This window comes from Agelaius phoeniceus, chromosome 7 (assembly GCF_051311805.1).
Source record: "Agelaius phoeniceus isolate bAgePho1 chromosome 7, bAgePho1.hap1, whole genome shotgun sequence".
NCBI lineage: Eukaryota > Metazoa > Chordata > Aves > Passeriformes > Icteridae > Agelaius > Agelaius phoeniceus.
The window spans coordinates 27917980-27937256 of record NC_135271.1 but is presented as its reverse complement, the minus strand read 5'-3'; the positions used below and the strand labels follow the sequence as shown (position 1 = coordinate 27937256).

Here is a 19277-nt window from a genome sequence, read left to right as displayed (position 1 = left end):
ATTGGAATTTCAAACTGCTCAAATAGATTCTAGAAAATATTATTATAACTATGTATAAGTATTTATTATAACAGTAACAATAAAACAGAAAGTACCTTTCCATAAACAAAGGGCAACCTGTGGATTTCCTGTAGCTTCTGTTTATATGAGCATTTGCAAGGGAAAGGTGGTGGAGGAGGAGGAGTAGGTGGCCTAATTGCATTTAAAGGGAAAACAGTTATTTAGCAATGAAAATATATTAACAGCCAAGTTGCTGGACTGGTTAAAAAATAAAGCTAGCACCTCCATAGCATTTTATATTTCCTCCTCCTTTTTTTTTTTTCTTTTTTTTTTTTTTTTTTTTTTTACTTGCCAGCTGTTAAAAGATCCTCCCAAATATTAAAAGAAAAGCAATTTAAAAATTATGTTAACTTGGATCCAGGAAAAAAAGTCCCTCTCATCATGTTTCAAATAGAATTGGGTGAGGCATATGTGCATTAATTTTAATCACAAAGCATCAAAGTCATCTGCTTTGTTAATTACGTCTCTGCCTCTTGATTTTTGTGTGAATGTAATCACATATTCAGATTGATTTCCTTTGTGCAAAGGCTCTCAGAAAAGTTGTGCATAATGTTTCCTTAAGCTACTCTCTCATTGCTGAGTTCTATACACAAATATGTGATCTACTAAGCATTGTTTCTATCACCTATAAACTGCCCACTCAAATAAATTGGGTGATACACTGAAAGCAATTTCATTGCTTTCCAAAATAGGTCTCTTTAGCAGTATCCAGTACAAGAGAGTGATGGTATATTTGTTTTGGTTTTCTTTTTCCTTTACTGCTCAAACAATCTAACAATTAGTGAAAAAAATTTTAAAACACCCAGAAATAATAGAACCTCATATGTACCCTGGTTATTTAGACATGTTAGTTTTAATATAGATGCTTTCCCACGTTATTACCTTTCTTATTTCAAAGCAATGTGATTCATGCCAGACCTACAAAAAAATGACTGGAAGCAGGTTGGGATTTTACTGTGTCTATTTTACTAAACAATTCAATTCAGATGTAAGACAAAGTTTATGTTTTACTACAAAAATGTTTCCCACAAGCATCCCCTGACGAACTCTGACCCCTGAAGAGATGGAAGAAGACACTGGGGAAGAAGCAGTGGAAAAGAATGACAGGTGAACTGTGAGTGAGCAAGCTGCCAGATTGGCTTTGGCAGCATGGGACCAAAAAAGCAGGAGGATCAATGTGCCATGAGAAGGCCTGGCACACTTTTAAGAGGGCTATATTTGAAGCAAATTAATACTGGGAAAGCAGCTTGCAGAAGGACAGACAAAATTAGAGAGTGCTGGCCCACTGTTCATGCTCTAGTGAGATGAACCTGCTACTTCTTTAAGTGAAGTATGGAGTGTTGAAAAGGGTAGAGGCACCATAGCTGCCACAATCCTCATATGATATTTGCTGTTTTGCATACCCTTGACTTCTCTCCTTGGCAGCTGAGACTCAGTCTGATGAGGACTGACAAAGCTGTGGCTTAGCAAAATAGAGCTATGGACACCTGCTGAAGAGATTCTCCTGAGCAGTCACAAAATTCTGAGTGAAATCTGGGTTCCAAGTCAATGCTGAAGCTCCCACTGACTTGGAGGTAAGAAAATTAATTAGGTTTAATTTTGGCTCATCAGCATATTACAGGACATTTTGTATTGAACTGAAGGAAATTATATTAGTTGAATTTCTACAAAACATCACTGTTTAATATCTTGCAGTATTTGTCTATGTTAGCAGTTTGCAAAATGGAATTTTTAGGTCTCTAAATCTGTTACCAATGGATCCTACCTTTCTAAGGACTTAACCCCCTCCAAATGATCAGACTATTTTACATAGGAAATTATTTACATTTATGTCCAGGATCCCAAGCCTTCAAAATATTCTTTAAGCTAAAGTAATTAATCTCATAAAATATAGATCTGGCTTTGTTTTGCCTGTATTTCTAAGATTTCATTTATTCAATGATTATTTGAAAACTTTAATATTCTTCTATTGTAAATCCATAAATAAAAGATGTTTGTCAGTTTGGATTTTTGTCATTCTAAACGCTCAGTCTTGTCTTATTTTTTGTGAATTGTCCTCAACATGGATGCAATCCTTACTTTGGATTATTTATGATTTCTGATGAAGAGAACCTTGGCAACTGAAATCCAACTTAAGTGTTTTGATATGAGGATAAAGATGATTATTTGATGGTGAGTTCTGCCATTTCTTCAATAGTTTTATACCAATATTACAGCAAATTATATTTGATGTGATGTCCTATTGAACTACTGACAGCTGCAGTTGTGTTCCTTCATTGTTTCTCTGTTTCCTGTTATTCACACTGGTTTTAAACTGAATCAATGTGCTTGTTTTGTCCGGTTTTTGGTAATATTGTAAATGAGAATATAATCAAAACTTACCAATGTAACAATAGTCCTCACTTTTGATACACAACAAATTAAAGAGTAGAACTCCCTTGAGAGTACACAATGATGCCCATCAATCTGATTAAATGTAAATTGATATGAACAACACATACTTGTTTAGTGCCTGTAGGAGACAGAGTATTGCTTCTCTTCTCACCAATGCTTTCTGAATTTGCAAGCAATTCACCTGGTGCTGTCTGAAAGAAAAATGTTTTAAAATCCCGCTTTTTTCCCTGATTAAGGTTTTATTAATGCAACAAATAATCATCATTTCTACAATTTTTTAGTTCAAATTCTGAGCTATGTTTCTCTCATAGAATATTACTTATAAATCAAATATTTTCCTAACTTGTATGTAGGCATCATAAGTTGTCTAGGGCTCTGGGAATAGTATCAGCAGTCCCCACTATTACTTCTTATATTCCCTTAAGTTTTATTTTTAAAGGAGAGAGTTCAAGAACAACTCTTTTTCATGGAGGAATGGTCACAAAGAGAACCTCTACATTAAGAATACTCTGGCAATAGGACCAAAGGAAAATTGATAAAAGATTACAAAAGAAATAGTTTTTAGAAAACAGAAAGATATATACAGGCATGTGAAAAATGATAAAAAATAAAAATTCATAGGGGAGAATATGTGGACTGGATAGGAGGGAAAGGGGCAACTGAAAATAACTGAAAAACAACTGACCAAGACTACACTGATAACACCCATCCAAATGGAGGCTTTAAGACTGAAAAACAAGAACTCTTTTAGTAACAAGAACTCTTTTAAGAAAGAGTTCTTGTTATTAAAAAAACCAATTAATTGAACTAACCTGCTGCTTTTGTTCCACTTCTTTAACAGCCTCACATGCTTCTTGACCATTTCTTTCTTCTTTTTTAACAGTAATCAGCTCTTCAGAAAAGTCAACTTTCTGCCATGTGAAGAGAAAATTAAGTAAGTTTATACACAATAAAAGGTAGGAATTGTTAGCTCTACACTGATTCATGCTCTGTACAACAGAGAAAACACCAAAGTGAAAATCTGTCATCAGCACAGGTGTAAATTGCTTATGGCAAAAAAAAAGTGCAGCAAAACCCAGCTGATTCATTCTTGGACAAGCAATGACAGCATATTGTGAAGCTGACAGGATCTTTTCGGAGGCAAGGAAACTATAGAAGACTATAATTCTTCAGTATATAATACTGAAGAATTCTAGCAGCTAATCAAGAATATGAGGAATATGAACCAACTTATACACAGGCTCAGTAAGGGAGAATAAAGGATTAAGTAACACAGTTATATGAAAAAAGAGAACAAACAACAATTTCAGAAAAGATATCAGGATTGCAGGAAAACAGTTCTAGGGAGGAAAGAAACATTTGTGAATGTCTATAATCAAAATTTTTTTAAAGGTGGAAAGGGAAGAATGTGGTCTAAGCATAAAACATAGAAACAGAAATTTGGACAACCATAATGTATTTTATGAAGACTTGATAAATCCTTCAAAACCTGTCATGGAATCTTCCACAGATTCCAAATAATGTAATAGTTACACAAGATAAAGAAAGCCAAAAGCTTTATAATTACAGTTTTGTGTCTTCCATATCTTTAGCTGCCCAGCCAATAGTTATAGTCTTAAACAAGTTTCTTATAAGAAACTGCTGCATTATTAATTTGCTATTCTAGCAATAAACAAGTGAAAAATTCCATGAGATCTTTTCAGTCTATTTTTTTTTCTTTTAGGAAGAAAAAATAGGTTTAATTTTGTACTTGAAATAAATCAGGTTTTTTTCAGGCATTGAGCAGCCATGTAAAATTAGGAAAGATTATGCAATACATTTCCCCTAAATTTGTCATGCCTTAAAAATAACAGGAAGTGAAACTCAGTTTATAGTCATGGCATTCCATACAGATGGCACAGACAGTCTGCTGAATTATTTATTCTTCATAAGATACAGACATTGATGGTTGATATATTCTGGAAATGTTCAATAAGAATATTAGTTTTTAAATCTTAGAATACCACATAATGTAAAAAAAAACCCTTTCCATTTAAAATAGTTGCGGAACTCTATTGTAAAAAAAATCCAATAATTTTGTGGAAATTAGTCAAAATAAGGTAGTAAAATTAGTTTGAAATTCCACTTGACTTGAAAAGATCATACAACATTTCTGTAGAAAAGATGAAAGGTTCAAGCCCTCTTCTGACAGAACCTGGGACTACTGTCCTGCACACAATAGTGTTAATGAAATACACAAATGGGGAGGAGAATGGGCATTTATGTTGAAGTTGCTATATGGTCACAGTCCAAGACAAAGCCTTCTTCCCATTCACCTAATGACCTTTGGAATTCATTCATATTTTTGGCATCTCTTACTCCTTTAAAGTGTATAAATGGATACTTGGAGTGTTTGTCAATTTTATAGTATAATTCCATCAAAGAAAAGTGAAGCAACATTCACTTTGTACCACCAAAAGTAGGATATTTAAGCTTATCTTATTTTTTCCACCCTCACAGAAGAATTAACTTGTCAGCTGCTGCTGCATGAAGATTTTTTAGGTATTTGAGAATGAAGGGGGGGTGGAGTAGACAGTCTTAATTATCTACCCCATCACCAGTCTTCCATAATTCCTCCTCAGTTAATGTTACATTTAAATACATCCACAGCAGTTTATCAGAACATGAAACTAAAAATGCTGCTCTCATAAATATTTATGTAAAAGCAAAGCTTTTCTAACTCAAATGACTTTGGCTTTAACACAATTTGTTTTTCAGGACGTGTTTTCCAAGAGGGAGCCAAGTGAGGTTGGTTGGCATTTTATAGCTCTGCAGTTACCTATCTTACAATATCAAAGGAAGAAGTATGCAAAAAAAAAGTATTTGTCTAGATAGTCAAATAAAATTTAACATTTTCTCTTAAAGGTTTCTTGAAAGGAGTAACTGTTCTGAAAGAAGCAAAGGAAAAGAAGCTCAGAAGAAATATTTAGTGTCCAAACAAGTAGCACGTCATTGATTCATTACAGTAATTACCTAACGTAACAGAAAACTGAACAACTAAGAAGTAATTGATGCTACCATAGATGATCCTCACTAAAAGCACTGATTCAGACCAAGATTTACCAAGCATGATAAATCGACACAGATGCAATACATTCTCCAGCTTAAAAAACCATACCTTTATCTCCTTAAGTTCTCTCAGAGATCTGCACAACCCATCAACAGAATTCATGATTTCTTCATACTTTGATACGGTTTTTTCTACATACTTCTTTCCTTCTTCAATCCCTACAAAGGCAAAACATCATGAAAGTAGAACAGAATGCCTCAAACAGACCTGCAAAAATCTGTGTAGTTTGTTACCCCAAGGGACTACAATAAACACATTTTTCTGTGTTTTGTTTTGCTGGAGGAATTCTGTCATTCCTAGGAATGTGCTTTCCCAGCTCGTACTAGCTTACTTGAGATGTGTCCTCACAGTTTCTGCAGGTCTTCTCTCTGGTTAGTAATACTGCTTTAAAAGATGCTGACCTCATAAATTGTCCCCTGAATTCATTGCTACATTATACATCTAGGAGGCACTTAAATCCCTGTTATAAGAAATACAAAACAAAGGCATGATGTAAAAGGTTTTTCCCATGTAATGACTTAAAGGACACTGCGCAACTTCTTTCTCCTACTCTTCCTAATCAGCTGTTGTCAAAAATCTGTTCTGTCATCTCCTTTCCTGCAGATAGGAGTGTTTAAAATACTGAGAAGGCTTAAAAAAAAAAAAAAGAGAGAGAAGAGAAAAGAAATAATCTACTCTCTAAATATTTTTTCCACTAAATTAAGGGGAATTTAAAAGGCCAGTTTGGCTGCTGAAATATTTTTAGCTTTACTACTTGAATTGATAGGCTACACAAAATCCCCGTGTGTTTGGATTGTCACATTATCTTTGGAAAAATTAACTTTAAAAAGTATATAAAAATAACAAGTGGGACCAAAAAAAAGCAAAATACGAAATTTTATGACTTGCAATTTTTTTGGTCAACAATGTTCCAAATCAACACAATTGCAAATACAGTATCTAAATAGCAGTCTACATAATTTGCTAATAAAAATTTGACAATCAAATCCTACCAGTTATTTACAGTTATAATGTAAAAAATTAATTCAGCACTGAGATATATCATTATAATATCCTCTGGCTTCAAAGGCTTGCCTGTTATGAGAGAGCTTAAGCCATGAAATCTTAACTCAAAGCTCATGAATATTGCAAGGACATTTTGATTTCAAGGTGAACTCAGGCTGTATACAGAAAACCAAATACATACCAGACTGGAAGAGTAGTTTCATATCTTTACTTTTTGTAAATATTTGTTCTGAAATCCTTCACCTCTTCCAATCAATACTTTAAAACATTTAGCTTTTTTAAAATTCATCGGATTTTCATCTTAAATGAACAAATCTAGGAGTTTGCTTACTTCCACCCCAAGTTACTGCATTTTGTCCCCACAGTACATTACCAGATATCTCCTCACCATATAACCGTCTAGCAAGGTCCATAATCTGCTGAATTTTTTCTTCTTGTTCAGGCACTGCAGGTTCAATAAACTTATTGAATTGCTTATAGAGAGTCTCTATTGCTTCTCTTGTTTTGCATTCTGCAGAGTAGTTGCCAACTCTAATCACTGTTGCGCTCACATCTTCAAACCAAAATTGACACTGAGGGATAAAAAAGCTGCATTACAATGAATTACTATGAATGAATCTGCAGTTCAAGCTGTTGAAGAACAGACTGGATTATTCTTAGACTTTCCTTAATCAGTGGCATACAGTATATCTTAAATATTCTGACTTAAATTTAACCTGAGAAACATTTGTTCATTACTAATGGTGCTTCAAGCATTAATGGCTGTTAAATTTTCATTAAGTACTATGCCCACGCTCATCTTACAAGTGTGGTGAGGTTATTATTTAATGGTTCTGCAAAAACATGTTTTGTTTCTGAGCTCTTTCCACCTTGTATATCAATTGGCTAATTTCAAAATCTTCATGTTATGGCCTCAGTTATAGCTGTGTAAGGGCAGAAAGGTTCTTTAAATTTAACATTCAAGCAGACAGGGTTTTTGGTCTCAGCAACCACTAACTCACCAGGAATCTTTCTTCTGACAAGAATGGGCTTTAGAACATCCCCATAATAAACATCTTTGGTTAACAATACTCAGAACAGAACACAATCTGGTGTTCACTCAGAATCACCAGTATTGCATCATTACAGGAAGTGGCAAAAAATCACCATTTCCAGCCACTGTTGAAATCAGCATTTAAGACTGTGCCTATTTGCTGAAAGAAAAGTTCTGAGTAAAAGGTGATACTTTACACTCAGTTAAATTTTTTTTTAAAAAAAGGCAGTCTTAAATTTTAGCTTTAGGAAATAATTTATTTCTTTTGAGTAAGTGGGGAATTTGAAAATGTAAATATCCAACAAATATTAACAAATTGTTTGGCTAATGGTATATGTAAGAACACACTGATGAGGTCACTGGACACTGAACACATCTCTTAAACAAAACTTTAGTCCTGTGATTCATCATTAAGGGAATTTGTCATGCACTTAGATCCCTTTGGAGATAAGAACAATGTTATTCCTAAAAGTAAACAGTGATGACCAGAATGAGCTTGTCCCATGGCAAGAGCACCAATGCAAAACAGCAAGAGGGAAAATACTGTTACAATACTGTCACAAACTTTTTTTTCTTTTAAAAAAGACAACGCATGAGACAGTCCTCAGACACATTAAAATAAAGTTATGGAAGTATCCAATAAGAAAGACTGCCGTTCAGAAAAAAAAAAAATTAGTCTACTAAAAAAGTTAGTTTATTAAAAAAAATTCTTTTAGTAAGGAACTGAGTATTTTACATTTCAGTTCCATCATTACATAAACCACGGTGGGTACTGTGATAACCTGCCTCTCATAATTTGACTGCTACCAAAGAGGACTTTGTGGCACTTTCTGTGTTGCCTCAGAGCTTACTTAGGGAAAATGAGCTCCTAAGCATGATCATAGACTTGCTGAATGGCTGTGGAAGTCATATGGTCATATGGAGGTGATGACCCCAGTTGCATGAATGTGGTCACACTGCACATTTATTTCCCCCTTTCACTGCAAATTTAGAAAGAAAGAAAAAAAAAATTTAACAATTGATTACTTTTGGAAAGTACAGATTAACCTTGAGAGAGTTAAAGCACTTTTATCTGTCCCTGTCCTGGATCATTATTACAGCCACAGTGGGGATGTCAGGTTTACTAGTACCTCTTTCATCATCTGCTGCAGATGCTCCATCAGATCCAGATTTTGCTTGTAATCTTCCACAACTGTGCTAAAATCATTCAGCTGTTTTTGTAAGTCACTGATTGAGCCCAAGAGAACTTGAACTTTAGCCTTAGGTTCATTTGCAAAAGGATCAATTACTTTCTTTTCTAAATTATCCATCTTCTTTTTAAGAATCTGTTTAAAAGACAGATAGCAATGTTAAATACCAACAAAATGTTTCTATTTTTAGAAATTTAATACAAAAAAGCAGGAGAAAACCATACAAACATACTTCTTGTCCTATGTTTTAAAAAAGACAAGCTGCTCTTTCAAAAATCAAAGGAACCTGGAGAGCCTTTGCAAAGCTGATTAAAATTGATATAAATTATATTTATTAAAGGTATAATTGAGCTAGCTTTTTTCAGCTTAAAAATAAACAAATATCTGCAGTAATAAAACATGGTCATGCATGACTTGCAACTAAAAAGGCCATTGAAGGAAAAGTTTCTGGTGAATGCAAAAAATGGGTTCTCAGGGTTCTAAGGTGCAAAGGATCACGATCAACTCCAGGCAATGAATATAGCCAAAGGCTCTGAGGAAAAGGGTTCATCTTTTACATGATGAAATCAGAAAGACAAGACAGTGGCTTGATGCAAGACATGATTATTTTGGGTTCCTTTAAGGAGAAGAAAGGCTAGGTCACACAATAGATGCAAGAAGAATAAAAGATTAAACAGAAAAATAATGGTGATTAAAGGAGTGAAGTCAAGAATTAACATCATTTCACAGAAGTAAATGGCAGAATAACAGGAATAGAATAGTGAAAAATGTCTCAGTCAATGACAGACAGGGAGGATATAATGAGAAAAGTAAGAGGGAAGTGCACAATAAATTTTGTGATGCCCTAATTTCCTGTGATGTATTTGGCATAGGCCAAATAACTGAACTGGTGAAGCGTTTACTAAGCCTGGATTTTCTGTTACCTGTAGCTTCTCTGCATATGTATCAACTTGCTGAATCTGTACTTTAAGTACTTTCATATTTCGAGCTTTTTCAGTTTTCTTCATATAGTTAAACTTCAAATTGTTGAATTTCTTTTTGAGATCCTTAAATGACTCTCTGAGCTGCAACAGTTTAAACATATTTGTTAGTTAAAAAAAAAAAAGAAGTCAGCGCACATCAATTTAAGTTTTTTCAAGAGCTGTTTAATGGACAATTTAAGCACTGAAAATTTAATGCAGAAGTTAGTAATACTATGCCATCTCAAAGCATCCTTAAGTTAAGTCAGAATTTCTTTACAGTAATGGAGACTCATAATCTTGCTAAATCAATGTTTTTGCATTCTGAATGAAAAGTGTTTCCAGAATAACTGAGGCAAAAAAAGCATTGGAACAAGGGATGAGATTATTGCTCAGACAATCTATGTAAAAATCCTTTCCAGGAGCCTCCACTGCTTTTAATTAGAGGTAGATGCCCTTCACATACTTTAGTCCATTTAGTAGAAATGGTAGCCAAGTAAGTGTCCCATTTCTCATTCCTTTTTCAAAAGTCCTGCTTCTGAAAAAAAGTTATACATGGGCTTAATTTTATACACTGTGCAAGTCCAAACATCTTAGTACAATTACTCACAGCATACAAAGAGGAGTACATCTCTTTGCAGGATCAAGATGCAGGTTGTATGACCACCTGACTTGCAAACAACTGTGCTCTGAGTATGGCAGCAGGGAGACCCTGGCTGGCAGATACAGAAAGCCTCACCTAGCTACTGCTAGATGTACTGGGTGAGGATACTTCTGCCAGTCAGCACTCACTTGTGCAACAAGCCCAACATTAGGGAAAATTATTCTTACAATAGTATAAATTAAAATTAACTAGTAGGTCCAATTATGAAGTATCCATGCCTTTCAAGACTTTTCAGATGAACTCATACCAGCTACCTACTATTAAATCTAGTTATATTAAATTTGTTCTAAACGTCTTTTTTTAATTAGATGGAACATAGCTACACTTTCTTTAACCTACAGAAAAAATCCAAGTGCCGGAATGATAGGAACTGCGCTGATGAAGCTCTAGGAAGCTGCAATTTCATTTACACACATATGGCTCAGATACATTGCCAATTTACCAGAAAGAGTTTAATACATATCAAAAAGAAGAACCATCTATGATGAACAGAATTTTAAACCCAGTGTTTGTTTACCATGGAAACTAACTATAATATAGGGTTGTTATATTCTTTATCTTTTGTTTTCCAGTGACAATTATGTTTCCTTTAATATTGTCTTACAAGTAGGCCTTTAATAAACCACGCTATTTTTTTCATTAAAAACGTTATGTAAAAAAGTATATCAAAACTGTTTAGATAAACCATTTTTAAAGGCCTATGAAATTTTAAGCATAGTTTTCCTAGTATTTTTTCTGCGCAAGCTATGCAACTTCCAATTTTATTTACAACTTTAAAAACTCCTTTCAGCTATTCCTATTACATTTAAATTTCTTTAAGCAAGAGATACAAGAATCAGACAACTATAAAACCTGCTTAAAATCAGTGATATTTTAATTACCTTGCAATTCCCTGATGAAATTTTCAATTATATGTAATTAATAATAAATTTTGAAATAAAAGAATATTAAAATGACCAAAATATTGATTTTAAGAATTTCAGGTCCTATAGGTAGATAATATTTTGCTTTCAGGATAATGTATAATAACAATAAATAAATTATGTGAAAGTACATTTATTTAAAGCCACTGATATGAAGAAATGCAGAAATTCTATTGCTTTATGATCTGTTACTCAAATGAGTAACAGACTCACAAATGAAACTAGTGTTAACAAGTTCAGGTCATATCCACAATTGGATATCTAAATATGTATTTGAGGCTTTTTTAATATTAAAAAAGCCTACAGACTTCACCCTGCACCCCCTCCTCCTTCATGCCAAAGAATCCAGGGAGTAGTGAAGGCTTATTTTGCAGCCACTGTTATTGGAACAGCTAACAATCAATCATTATTATTATTATTATTATATACTAATGTTAATCCATCAAGGGATAAATGTTTCATTTTCATTTAATCTAGTGGGATGTTGCCACATTATTTCAGCAGTGAATAAACAGATGGTGCTCACTCAGTGTAATGGAAAGAAAGGGAATTCTATCACTGGCCCTGTGATCTCCAATTAGTTTAAGCTCTTTATCCCGCCTAAGTATGCAGAATAATAAAGTCTGTCTAAAAGCCCTCTGTTAATATAATCACTTCTGCAGAACAATATTTTTTTATTCAGAAAACAAGAGTCTTATTTGCTGCTTCAAGTTTGTGGGAAAGAAAAGATGAACAAGAGTTTATTTTAGTTTGTTTCACTGGCTTGTGCACATACAGAATAGCAGTGATAGTATAAGGCCAGAGGCTCTCCTCATAGCAGTATGTGAAATTAGATCTCCTTGTTTCAGATATGATGGCTTGTGTGTCAAAGGTCTGCAGCTGTTGTCACTCTTCTCTTTTAGCCTCAGTGGAAAAACCAGATTCAGCTCTGACTTGTGCATCCGACTGCATTTTCACTGCTCCTGTTATCATCAGCAATTGTACCAAGAGCACTGCGGGGCTTCCAGTTTTTCGAAATCTAAATATGTCTCAGTTTTGAAAGATTAAATGAGAAATACTGAAGGGACTATGCATCCAAATATGCTTCAGTGACTTCAGCCCACTGCTTTAATGGAACTTTGTACCTTTTCTATTGTGTCATAGTCTTTAGTCAAGCAGCTGTTCCTAACTATAGTTGCCCTGTCATGGGTGGAGAATGGTAGTGGAGGAGAGGGGTTTAAGTACCACTTGTTTCAATTTATCACAGGACCACAAAATAAATAGAAAAATCAAGTTATAAAATGCTTTAAACATTTTTTGTTAACAGTGCCATTCCAGTAAATGCTTTGATTGCTGTCTGAGCTACTCTAGAAAAAATTTCAATGTTAATCCCTCATCTTTCCCTATCTATTCATGTACAAACTTTTTGTAGCATCAATAATCAAAACACCCCAAGAAGAAGGTTGCTGAAAACAGATTTTCAGTCACAAAGATGAAAAAACAGTAAAACAAAAAGGGAAAAAAAAAATCTGTTCAAGTCATTAATGACTACTTGATTCCTGGGGCAACAATCAGAATAAATTACAAAATGAGAAATGAGGCTATATATCAGTTCCTACTGACCTGTGAATAAAGATAGCTCATTACCATTTATGGTTAAAACCCATATTTCCACTCATATCTTTCCATAAGCATGCAAATAATGATATGGTGAAAAAGAAATGAGATGACTGGGAAGAGCTGTGAAACTGCATCAGGGTCTGTTGCTCTTTGGTTCACAAGTTTGACGTGGACATGCATAAATGTTATTTTTAAAGTGATCACCTAAAGAGGAGGCTTTTTCATTGCAAAAGCTACCATGGGTGATGAGCAGTGTCACTCAGAATCCCCTGAACAGACCCAGTGCAGCATTCCTATATCCAGTATATCAGTGTACCCAAGGCTGAGCTCACAAATGACTGCAGTGCAACACAGTGGAGGTGCAGCTCTTCAGAGGCTGCTGCCTAAACTACCTCGTGAAAAAGAAGCCCCAGCTGGCAAATACAGATCCCAAAGATGAGCTTTCCTCATCCTTCCCAAAGATGTTGAGGATATATACACTTATTTTTGCCTTTTCAAATTATCTTTAAATTAGAGAAGGCACAGAAAAGGCATGCATTTAACTCTTGTCTCCTCCAAGGCTATTTAAAACTCATGCTATATATTCTTACATATTCTATAAATTTCAGTATTTGTTTTCTTGTTTCTTATAGAAGCACCAATACCTTACAAACACAGGGAACTTGCTATGTCTTCGAAGGATCTCTTCAAACACCACTTAGTCCTAAGCCCTAATTCACAGGCTGTATTTACACACTTAAATTAATCACATCAAACATAAATTAGTGTAAGTATTTACAGCAGGATCCCAAATATTTTCAGTCAGCTTTAAAGTTTGCTCTGTAAACTGGTAAATTACTACTAAATTATCTGGTTAGCTGTTTACTATGTGACAGCCATGAACAGCTGCTGTTTGATGCTGGCACATGAAATATTTATTTGCTTAGACACAGTAGATAGTAAATAAATTGTTAGTTTAGACAAGTCTAGCAATATTCATATTAGCATACTAGCAATATTCAATTCCTGATGAAAAAATTGACAGAATTTAAAATAATAAAGATAATACTCATAAATAATAGTCCTGAAGTAGTCTGGTGTCTGATTTCTTGTCCCTAAACAGAATTAGTTAGAAATACTTAATGGGAAAAAAATAAAAAACAACAAAAGAAGAAAATGGCAGTATATTAATGCATATACAGGAACATTAGCCAAATATTTGTTTAGGAAACACCTTCATCTTCTATGCTAACCTATAATACAAAGGGAACATAAAGAAAAAGGTATCCACATTCCAAATTAGTATATTTCAGTTAGTTCATGCACAAGATTTAATTAGATTTGGGGATGACAGATTTTAACTTAACCAATAAGAATATATAACCTTCAGTGTCCTGTATTTTTATTACATATGCTTCATACTACAGGGAACATTAATGTGAAAATTCTTCCAGCTCACAATCCACCTTCTGTACTTCACGGATGCAAGGAAGTACAAGAGGAGTACAATATACAGAACATCAAGTATAGAGCACATCAGCCTCTTATTTCAATGTATCAGTCTGGGAAAGTTAGTTCTTTGAAATATTTTTTCCTAAATTAATTTTTTTAGAGACATCTAATGAATGTAGCTGTCTAATTTGTAAATTCATTTGTATTTGGCCTACCAAGATATTATGTTGATAGTCATATTACCTGAGTAATCATCCCTAACCTAAGTTCCATAATGCTAATTCTAATCTCTTGGGCCAATGAACATTTCCTTTCCTCCCAGCAGTTTTTCAAGTGTATCTTTTGTTTCTGAAAAAATGTTAGTACTAGATTATTCTGAACTTTTCATTGAAACACTCGAAGTTCTTTCCAATGTCCTGACAACCGCAATATGTCCAAATTCTACTTTTGTTTGAAATTTTAGCTTCACAAGAAAAAGTTATAAAGACTTGTGTTTCAGATGAAGCTGACTGAGCTGAAAGCTAAAGAAAATGTAGCTGCTCTATTTCCAGTCCTCTTGGTGCAGTGAAAGCATTTTACTGCCAGCCCGACAGCTTGACAGAATCCTGAGCAGCAGAGCCACGAACCACAGATTACTGTTGCTGCTGTGTAGATCCAAAGTTGCTGCTAAAATGAAAGTCTGTTTTTCTGTATGCATATGAAGCTTTTAGGGGAATGGTAAACAGTAATGTATATTATAGAACACAAAAGCTCTTTTAACAGTCACTCAATGAGTTGGGATTTATCTCATTTACCTCATTTATATCCTCTTGAGTGGTGCAGTGTTGAAAATACTGTGACAGTTCTTCCTCATACTTTTCAGCTCTGGAGCTCCAGTTTATGCTATCACACTCAAATCTAGCAAGTTCTTGCTTCAGGTTCTTTACAGAAACATTCAAGCAATTCTAATGAGGAAAGAGAGAAACAAATTTATCAGTCTCAGGAAATGTATTAATTTAACCAATCTAAAATGAAAATCATTGAGGCAGAACATGCACAGCCAGCCTCACTGTAAGGAGAGCAAGGACATAGCAGTTTCAGTCACTCATAGTCTGGGGAGTAGTTTTGGGTCAAAGTCACAACCTAAACTTTGTGTCTTCTCTGAGCAAAGAGGGAATGACCCCCTCCAGTCCTTTGCCACCTGGAGAATAGCTCCTTTCTGCCATCCATCAGTTTATGTTGTCTGAAGAGCAGACTGCCAATATAAATGATCTAGCCAAATCATAGGAAAAGCCTTGCTTTCTTAGTAAGTGAATGAATACAGGGCAATGAAAATTCTTCCCTGAATAAATAATTACTTTCTAAAATGATATCCAACCTCTCATGCAAATCAGTCTTGTATCCATTGATAAGGTAACACTGTTATTACATTTTCTCTTTTGCTCTTATGTTATCCTTTCTTTACAGGAGAATAAATCTACAAAACAACCTTTTAAAAATAGCAGGATTGTAATACAGAGATTCAAGAAATTGCCATCAGGGCCTTGAACTTCACCAAACATACTAAAGTAAATTATGGCTTGTGTTTTTTTTCCAAATAATGATATTTTAAGATTAACTTCCCTAAGGCTCTCTCTGTATTTTCTCAGAGTAGTAATACATATTTGCACATCTAAAGTTTAGCCAGATGAGTCCAATAATCTCTCATATTTATCCTTGATTTCATAAATCATTCTGCTTATACTCACAGGCTGCTGCACTGCAGACAAGATATCCACTCCCTGGGTAATAAGTAGAGTATATAGCTGTCTAATATGTGCATGTTTCTCCTGAGAATTCACAAGGTAGGCTTTAGCCTGGTGCACATTTTCAGGGTCCCCATATATTTCAGGAATATCCAGTTCTCCTAATTTTGATAGACATTCCAGCTGAAATATACAAAAACCAAAAATCAATGTCTGTTTAAAATAACTTAAATTTTTTTCCTTACCCTTGAGTTTAAGCAATTAAAATTGGTTTCAGATCTGAGTTTTCAATTCAACCAATTCAAGCAGTTTTAGATCCAAGATTTTAATTCTGATCACCAGGCTGATTTATCTTATTTCTCTGGTGAAAAGGAAAGAAAAGTAACAGGAACCAAAAGCAAAGAGAGTTTAACTACAATGGGAAGAATGTATGTTTTAAAATGTTATACTCACTTCTTTTTTAATGTGATGGAATTTGACTGTCTTGCTGAAAATCTCATCGTATTCTATCATTGCTTCCTTTACTGCTTGGTGGAAATGAATAAGCTCACTTATTCTCTCAGAATTCTCTTTCACAGGAAATCCTTTCTGGCTTGGTAATTCCAATAATTTGATCAGGTACTCAAGCTCAGCATTCAGTTGCTAACAAATATCAGAGAAGTTACTCAATTTGCACAAACACTGCAATTTTTCCTTTACATTTAATTAAACAACCACCTAACAATGGTAAATTGCCTTGGGGAGAAGTCAATGCCCTGCACTTTAAAACACTACATTCTGTACTTTTTGGTAGGCACAAATCTCAGCTATCACCCAGCTTTGCATGAAAACAAGTAAACATAATTAAAGGGCAGTGGCAGAGTGAATTGCTCAAACCCAGAGATAGTATTCACAGGAGGTAGAAAGGCCACTATGATGTACCTCAGCCTCTGACCTGCTCTAAATTCAAAAGCTTGGAGCTGATGCTCTCCTCGTGCTTCCACCACCCCAGTGCTTGTGTGTCCCTTGAATACACAACTAACACAGCACAAGACATTCTCTGAACACTGAAGGAAAAATCTCTTTGCCCCTACATTATAAACACACACAAACACTTCCTCCTGGAAAACTGTTGTAAAACATGAAGCGCTTCAAACCCAGACAGAGTGTCTGGCATCAATGAGGATATGGATCTTCATGGGACCAAAAAGAGATTTTGATGTACTCTTCACTCCACTAGCTTGGTTTCTTACCTCATAGTGTGGTTTCATTTGGTTCAGCTTTTTCTGTAGTTCCAAAACAATTAAAAGGTCACTTCCAAGGTCAACTGGTACTGCAAGCTGGAGGGCCTCTTGAAGAATCTCTAATCCACGGGTAGTCTAGAAGAGAATCAAGAAGTTGAGCACTTCTAACTGCAATAAATTAAAAAAAACCCCAAAATTTAAAGTCAAAGCTAAATTTGTAACAAAACCTTCCTCAAACCAGGCACCCAAATGCTGTCAGTAAAGCCTCTCTGTTGCAAACCTTCTGAGTGACAAGGGTGATAAGGTATCTTTAAGACAGCATGAAAAAGTGACTCAGACGCCAGGACTGCAGGACCACAGACACAGGATTTCTGAGATAAGAGATGTGCCTGTGTACTGCTGAGTTGCACTAGAGATACAGCAGCTACAAGCCTAGCTGGTGTTTCTGGTTCTGCTACTAGCCCAGCTAGTGTTTCTTTTAAGGAACACTGCACATCCTGTGCCAAGAAGGTTTCAATCCTCTTCCTGCATGTACCTGGTTGGACTTCAGTTTAGTAACAGTTAGGACACAGTTTGGTTTAGCAGCTCTTTTCTCTCAAAAAATGGTGCTTTTAAAAAGAATAAAAAAATCACTGCTGGCAAAGCATTGATTAAACTCCATTAAAACTTAGAATTGGAAATGGAGACTTAGATTTCTATGGATTTGAGGTAGGGAAAAAAAAAATCAAAAACATTTTATGGTTCCTGCTGACTGACTGACATAACAGAAAACAGACTGTAAACAAGAATCATCTTACTGATCATCACTCTTTATAAATAATACCTATAATAGTTGATGGGAGAGCCACAGACAAGCTAGTAACAGTCTAGAAATATTTGCCACAGTTGCTTTCTTGCTAGATATTTTACTTACGATTTTTAGTTGTTCTTTAAATATCTGGCACTGTTGCTTGATGGGTTTTATTTGAGTAATTTTAAAATTCCAGATTGCCCAAAGATCAGTCAGCTCTTTCCTTTCTTTATTCAGGTTAATAATGATATCTTCTGTTACTTTTATTGATTTTTCTACTTCTAATATTAACGTCTCATTTACCTGGCAAATAAACAGACACATTTTTTCCACACATATTTTTATAACATACAATTAAAACCTCATAATTTTAAACAAAGCTTAATAAAACCTCAACTATCCTAGTGTAACTTTAAAAAAATGTATACTCTTAAATACACTTTTCCTTTAATATTGTCTAGAATTAGGCACAGATTTACAGAATTTTAAAGTGAGGACATATATAAAGCTGGAGTTTAAAGCATAGAACAGGTCAGTAATGACTGAATTATTGCCATCTGATGTCTGTTTCACACTCAGACAGAATAAAAGAATTTCTGACTAAACAGAACTATCCAAAATGACATTTATGGAGAATAAATAGCAACTAGAAAACAAAGTAGGTGAAGAAAAGACCACCCCTTTGTGTTGATAAACAAAGCAACACTGAAGCACAGGAGGGTTAAAGTGTTTAGTATTTGAATATTTGATATTTTTACCTCATTTCAGTAGAACCTCTATGAGAAATATCAGAAAACTAGGTAATGCCATTTTCCCATTATTTTTTTTTTCTAAGAGAAGTTGTTTCCATAAATTACTAGTATGATCCGTATTTTCCAGATATTTAAAAGCTACAATCTGGGAATATCATAGGAACAGGGTAGTAGAAAATATGGTGACAACACATATCCAGGTGTTTAGGGAGGTAATGTCTGAAGATGTGGGAAGGTTTTAAGTGACTTTGCTATTACTCTGACTGTCTTACTTTTGCTTGGCAGCATCCAGCAGGGACACACCCTGCAGCCACACTAACAGCTTTCTGAGCACCTTCCCTCCCTCAGCTGGTTTTTCCAATTCACCTTGTATCATGCTGTAGTTTACCAACATCACCTTCCCCTTCCCTGCTTAATGTCT

General features: G+C 34.7%; 1 protein-coding gene across 3 annotated transcripts in view; it reads right to left on the bottom strand.

The window, feature by feature from the left end:
• CCDC141 (coiled-coil domain containing 141) overlaps positions 1 to 19277 on the bottom strand; it is a 56707-nt gene that overhangs the window by 10953 nt on the left and 26477 nt on the right. Inside the window, exons 13-23 of one of the 3 annotated variants that reach the window (XM_054636748.2) lie at positions 18228 to 18407; positions 17324 to 17449; positions 16545 to 16733; positions 16095 to 16274; positions 15162 to 15311; positions 9715 to 9855; positions 8732 to 8926; positions 6957 to 7140; positions 5612 to 5721; positions 3267 to 3365; positions 2562 to 2645 (exon numbers count right to left, since the gene is read on the bottom strand). In XM_054636748.2, coding sequence (XP_054492723.2) covers positions 2562 to 2645; positions 3267 to 3365; positions 5612 to 5721; positions 6957 to 7140; positions 8732 to 8926; positions 9715 to 9855; positions 15162 to 15311; positions 16095 to 16274; positions 16545 to 16733; positions 17324 to 17449; positions 18228 to 18407 — 1638 coding nt within the window. Of the gene's footprint in view, positions 1 to 2561; positions 2682 to 3266; positions 3366 to 5611; positions 5722 to 6956; positions 7141 to 8731; positions 8927 to 9714; positions 9856 to 15161; positions 15312 to 16094; positions 16275 to 16544; positions 16734 to 17323; positions 17450 to 18227; positions 18408 to 19277 lie in introns of all 3 variants that reach the window. The other 2 variants (XM_054636747.2, XM_054636749.2) reach the window with 2 other exon arrangements.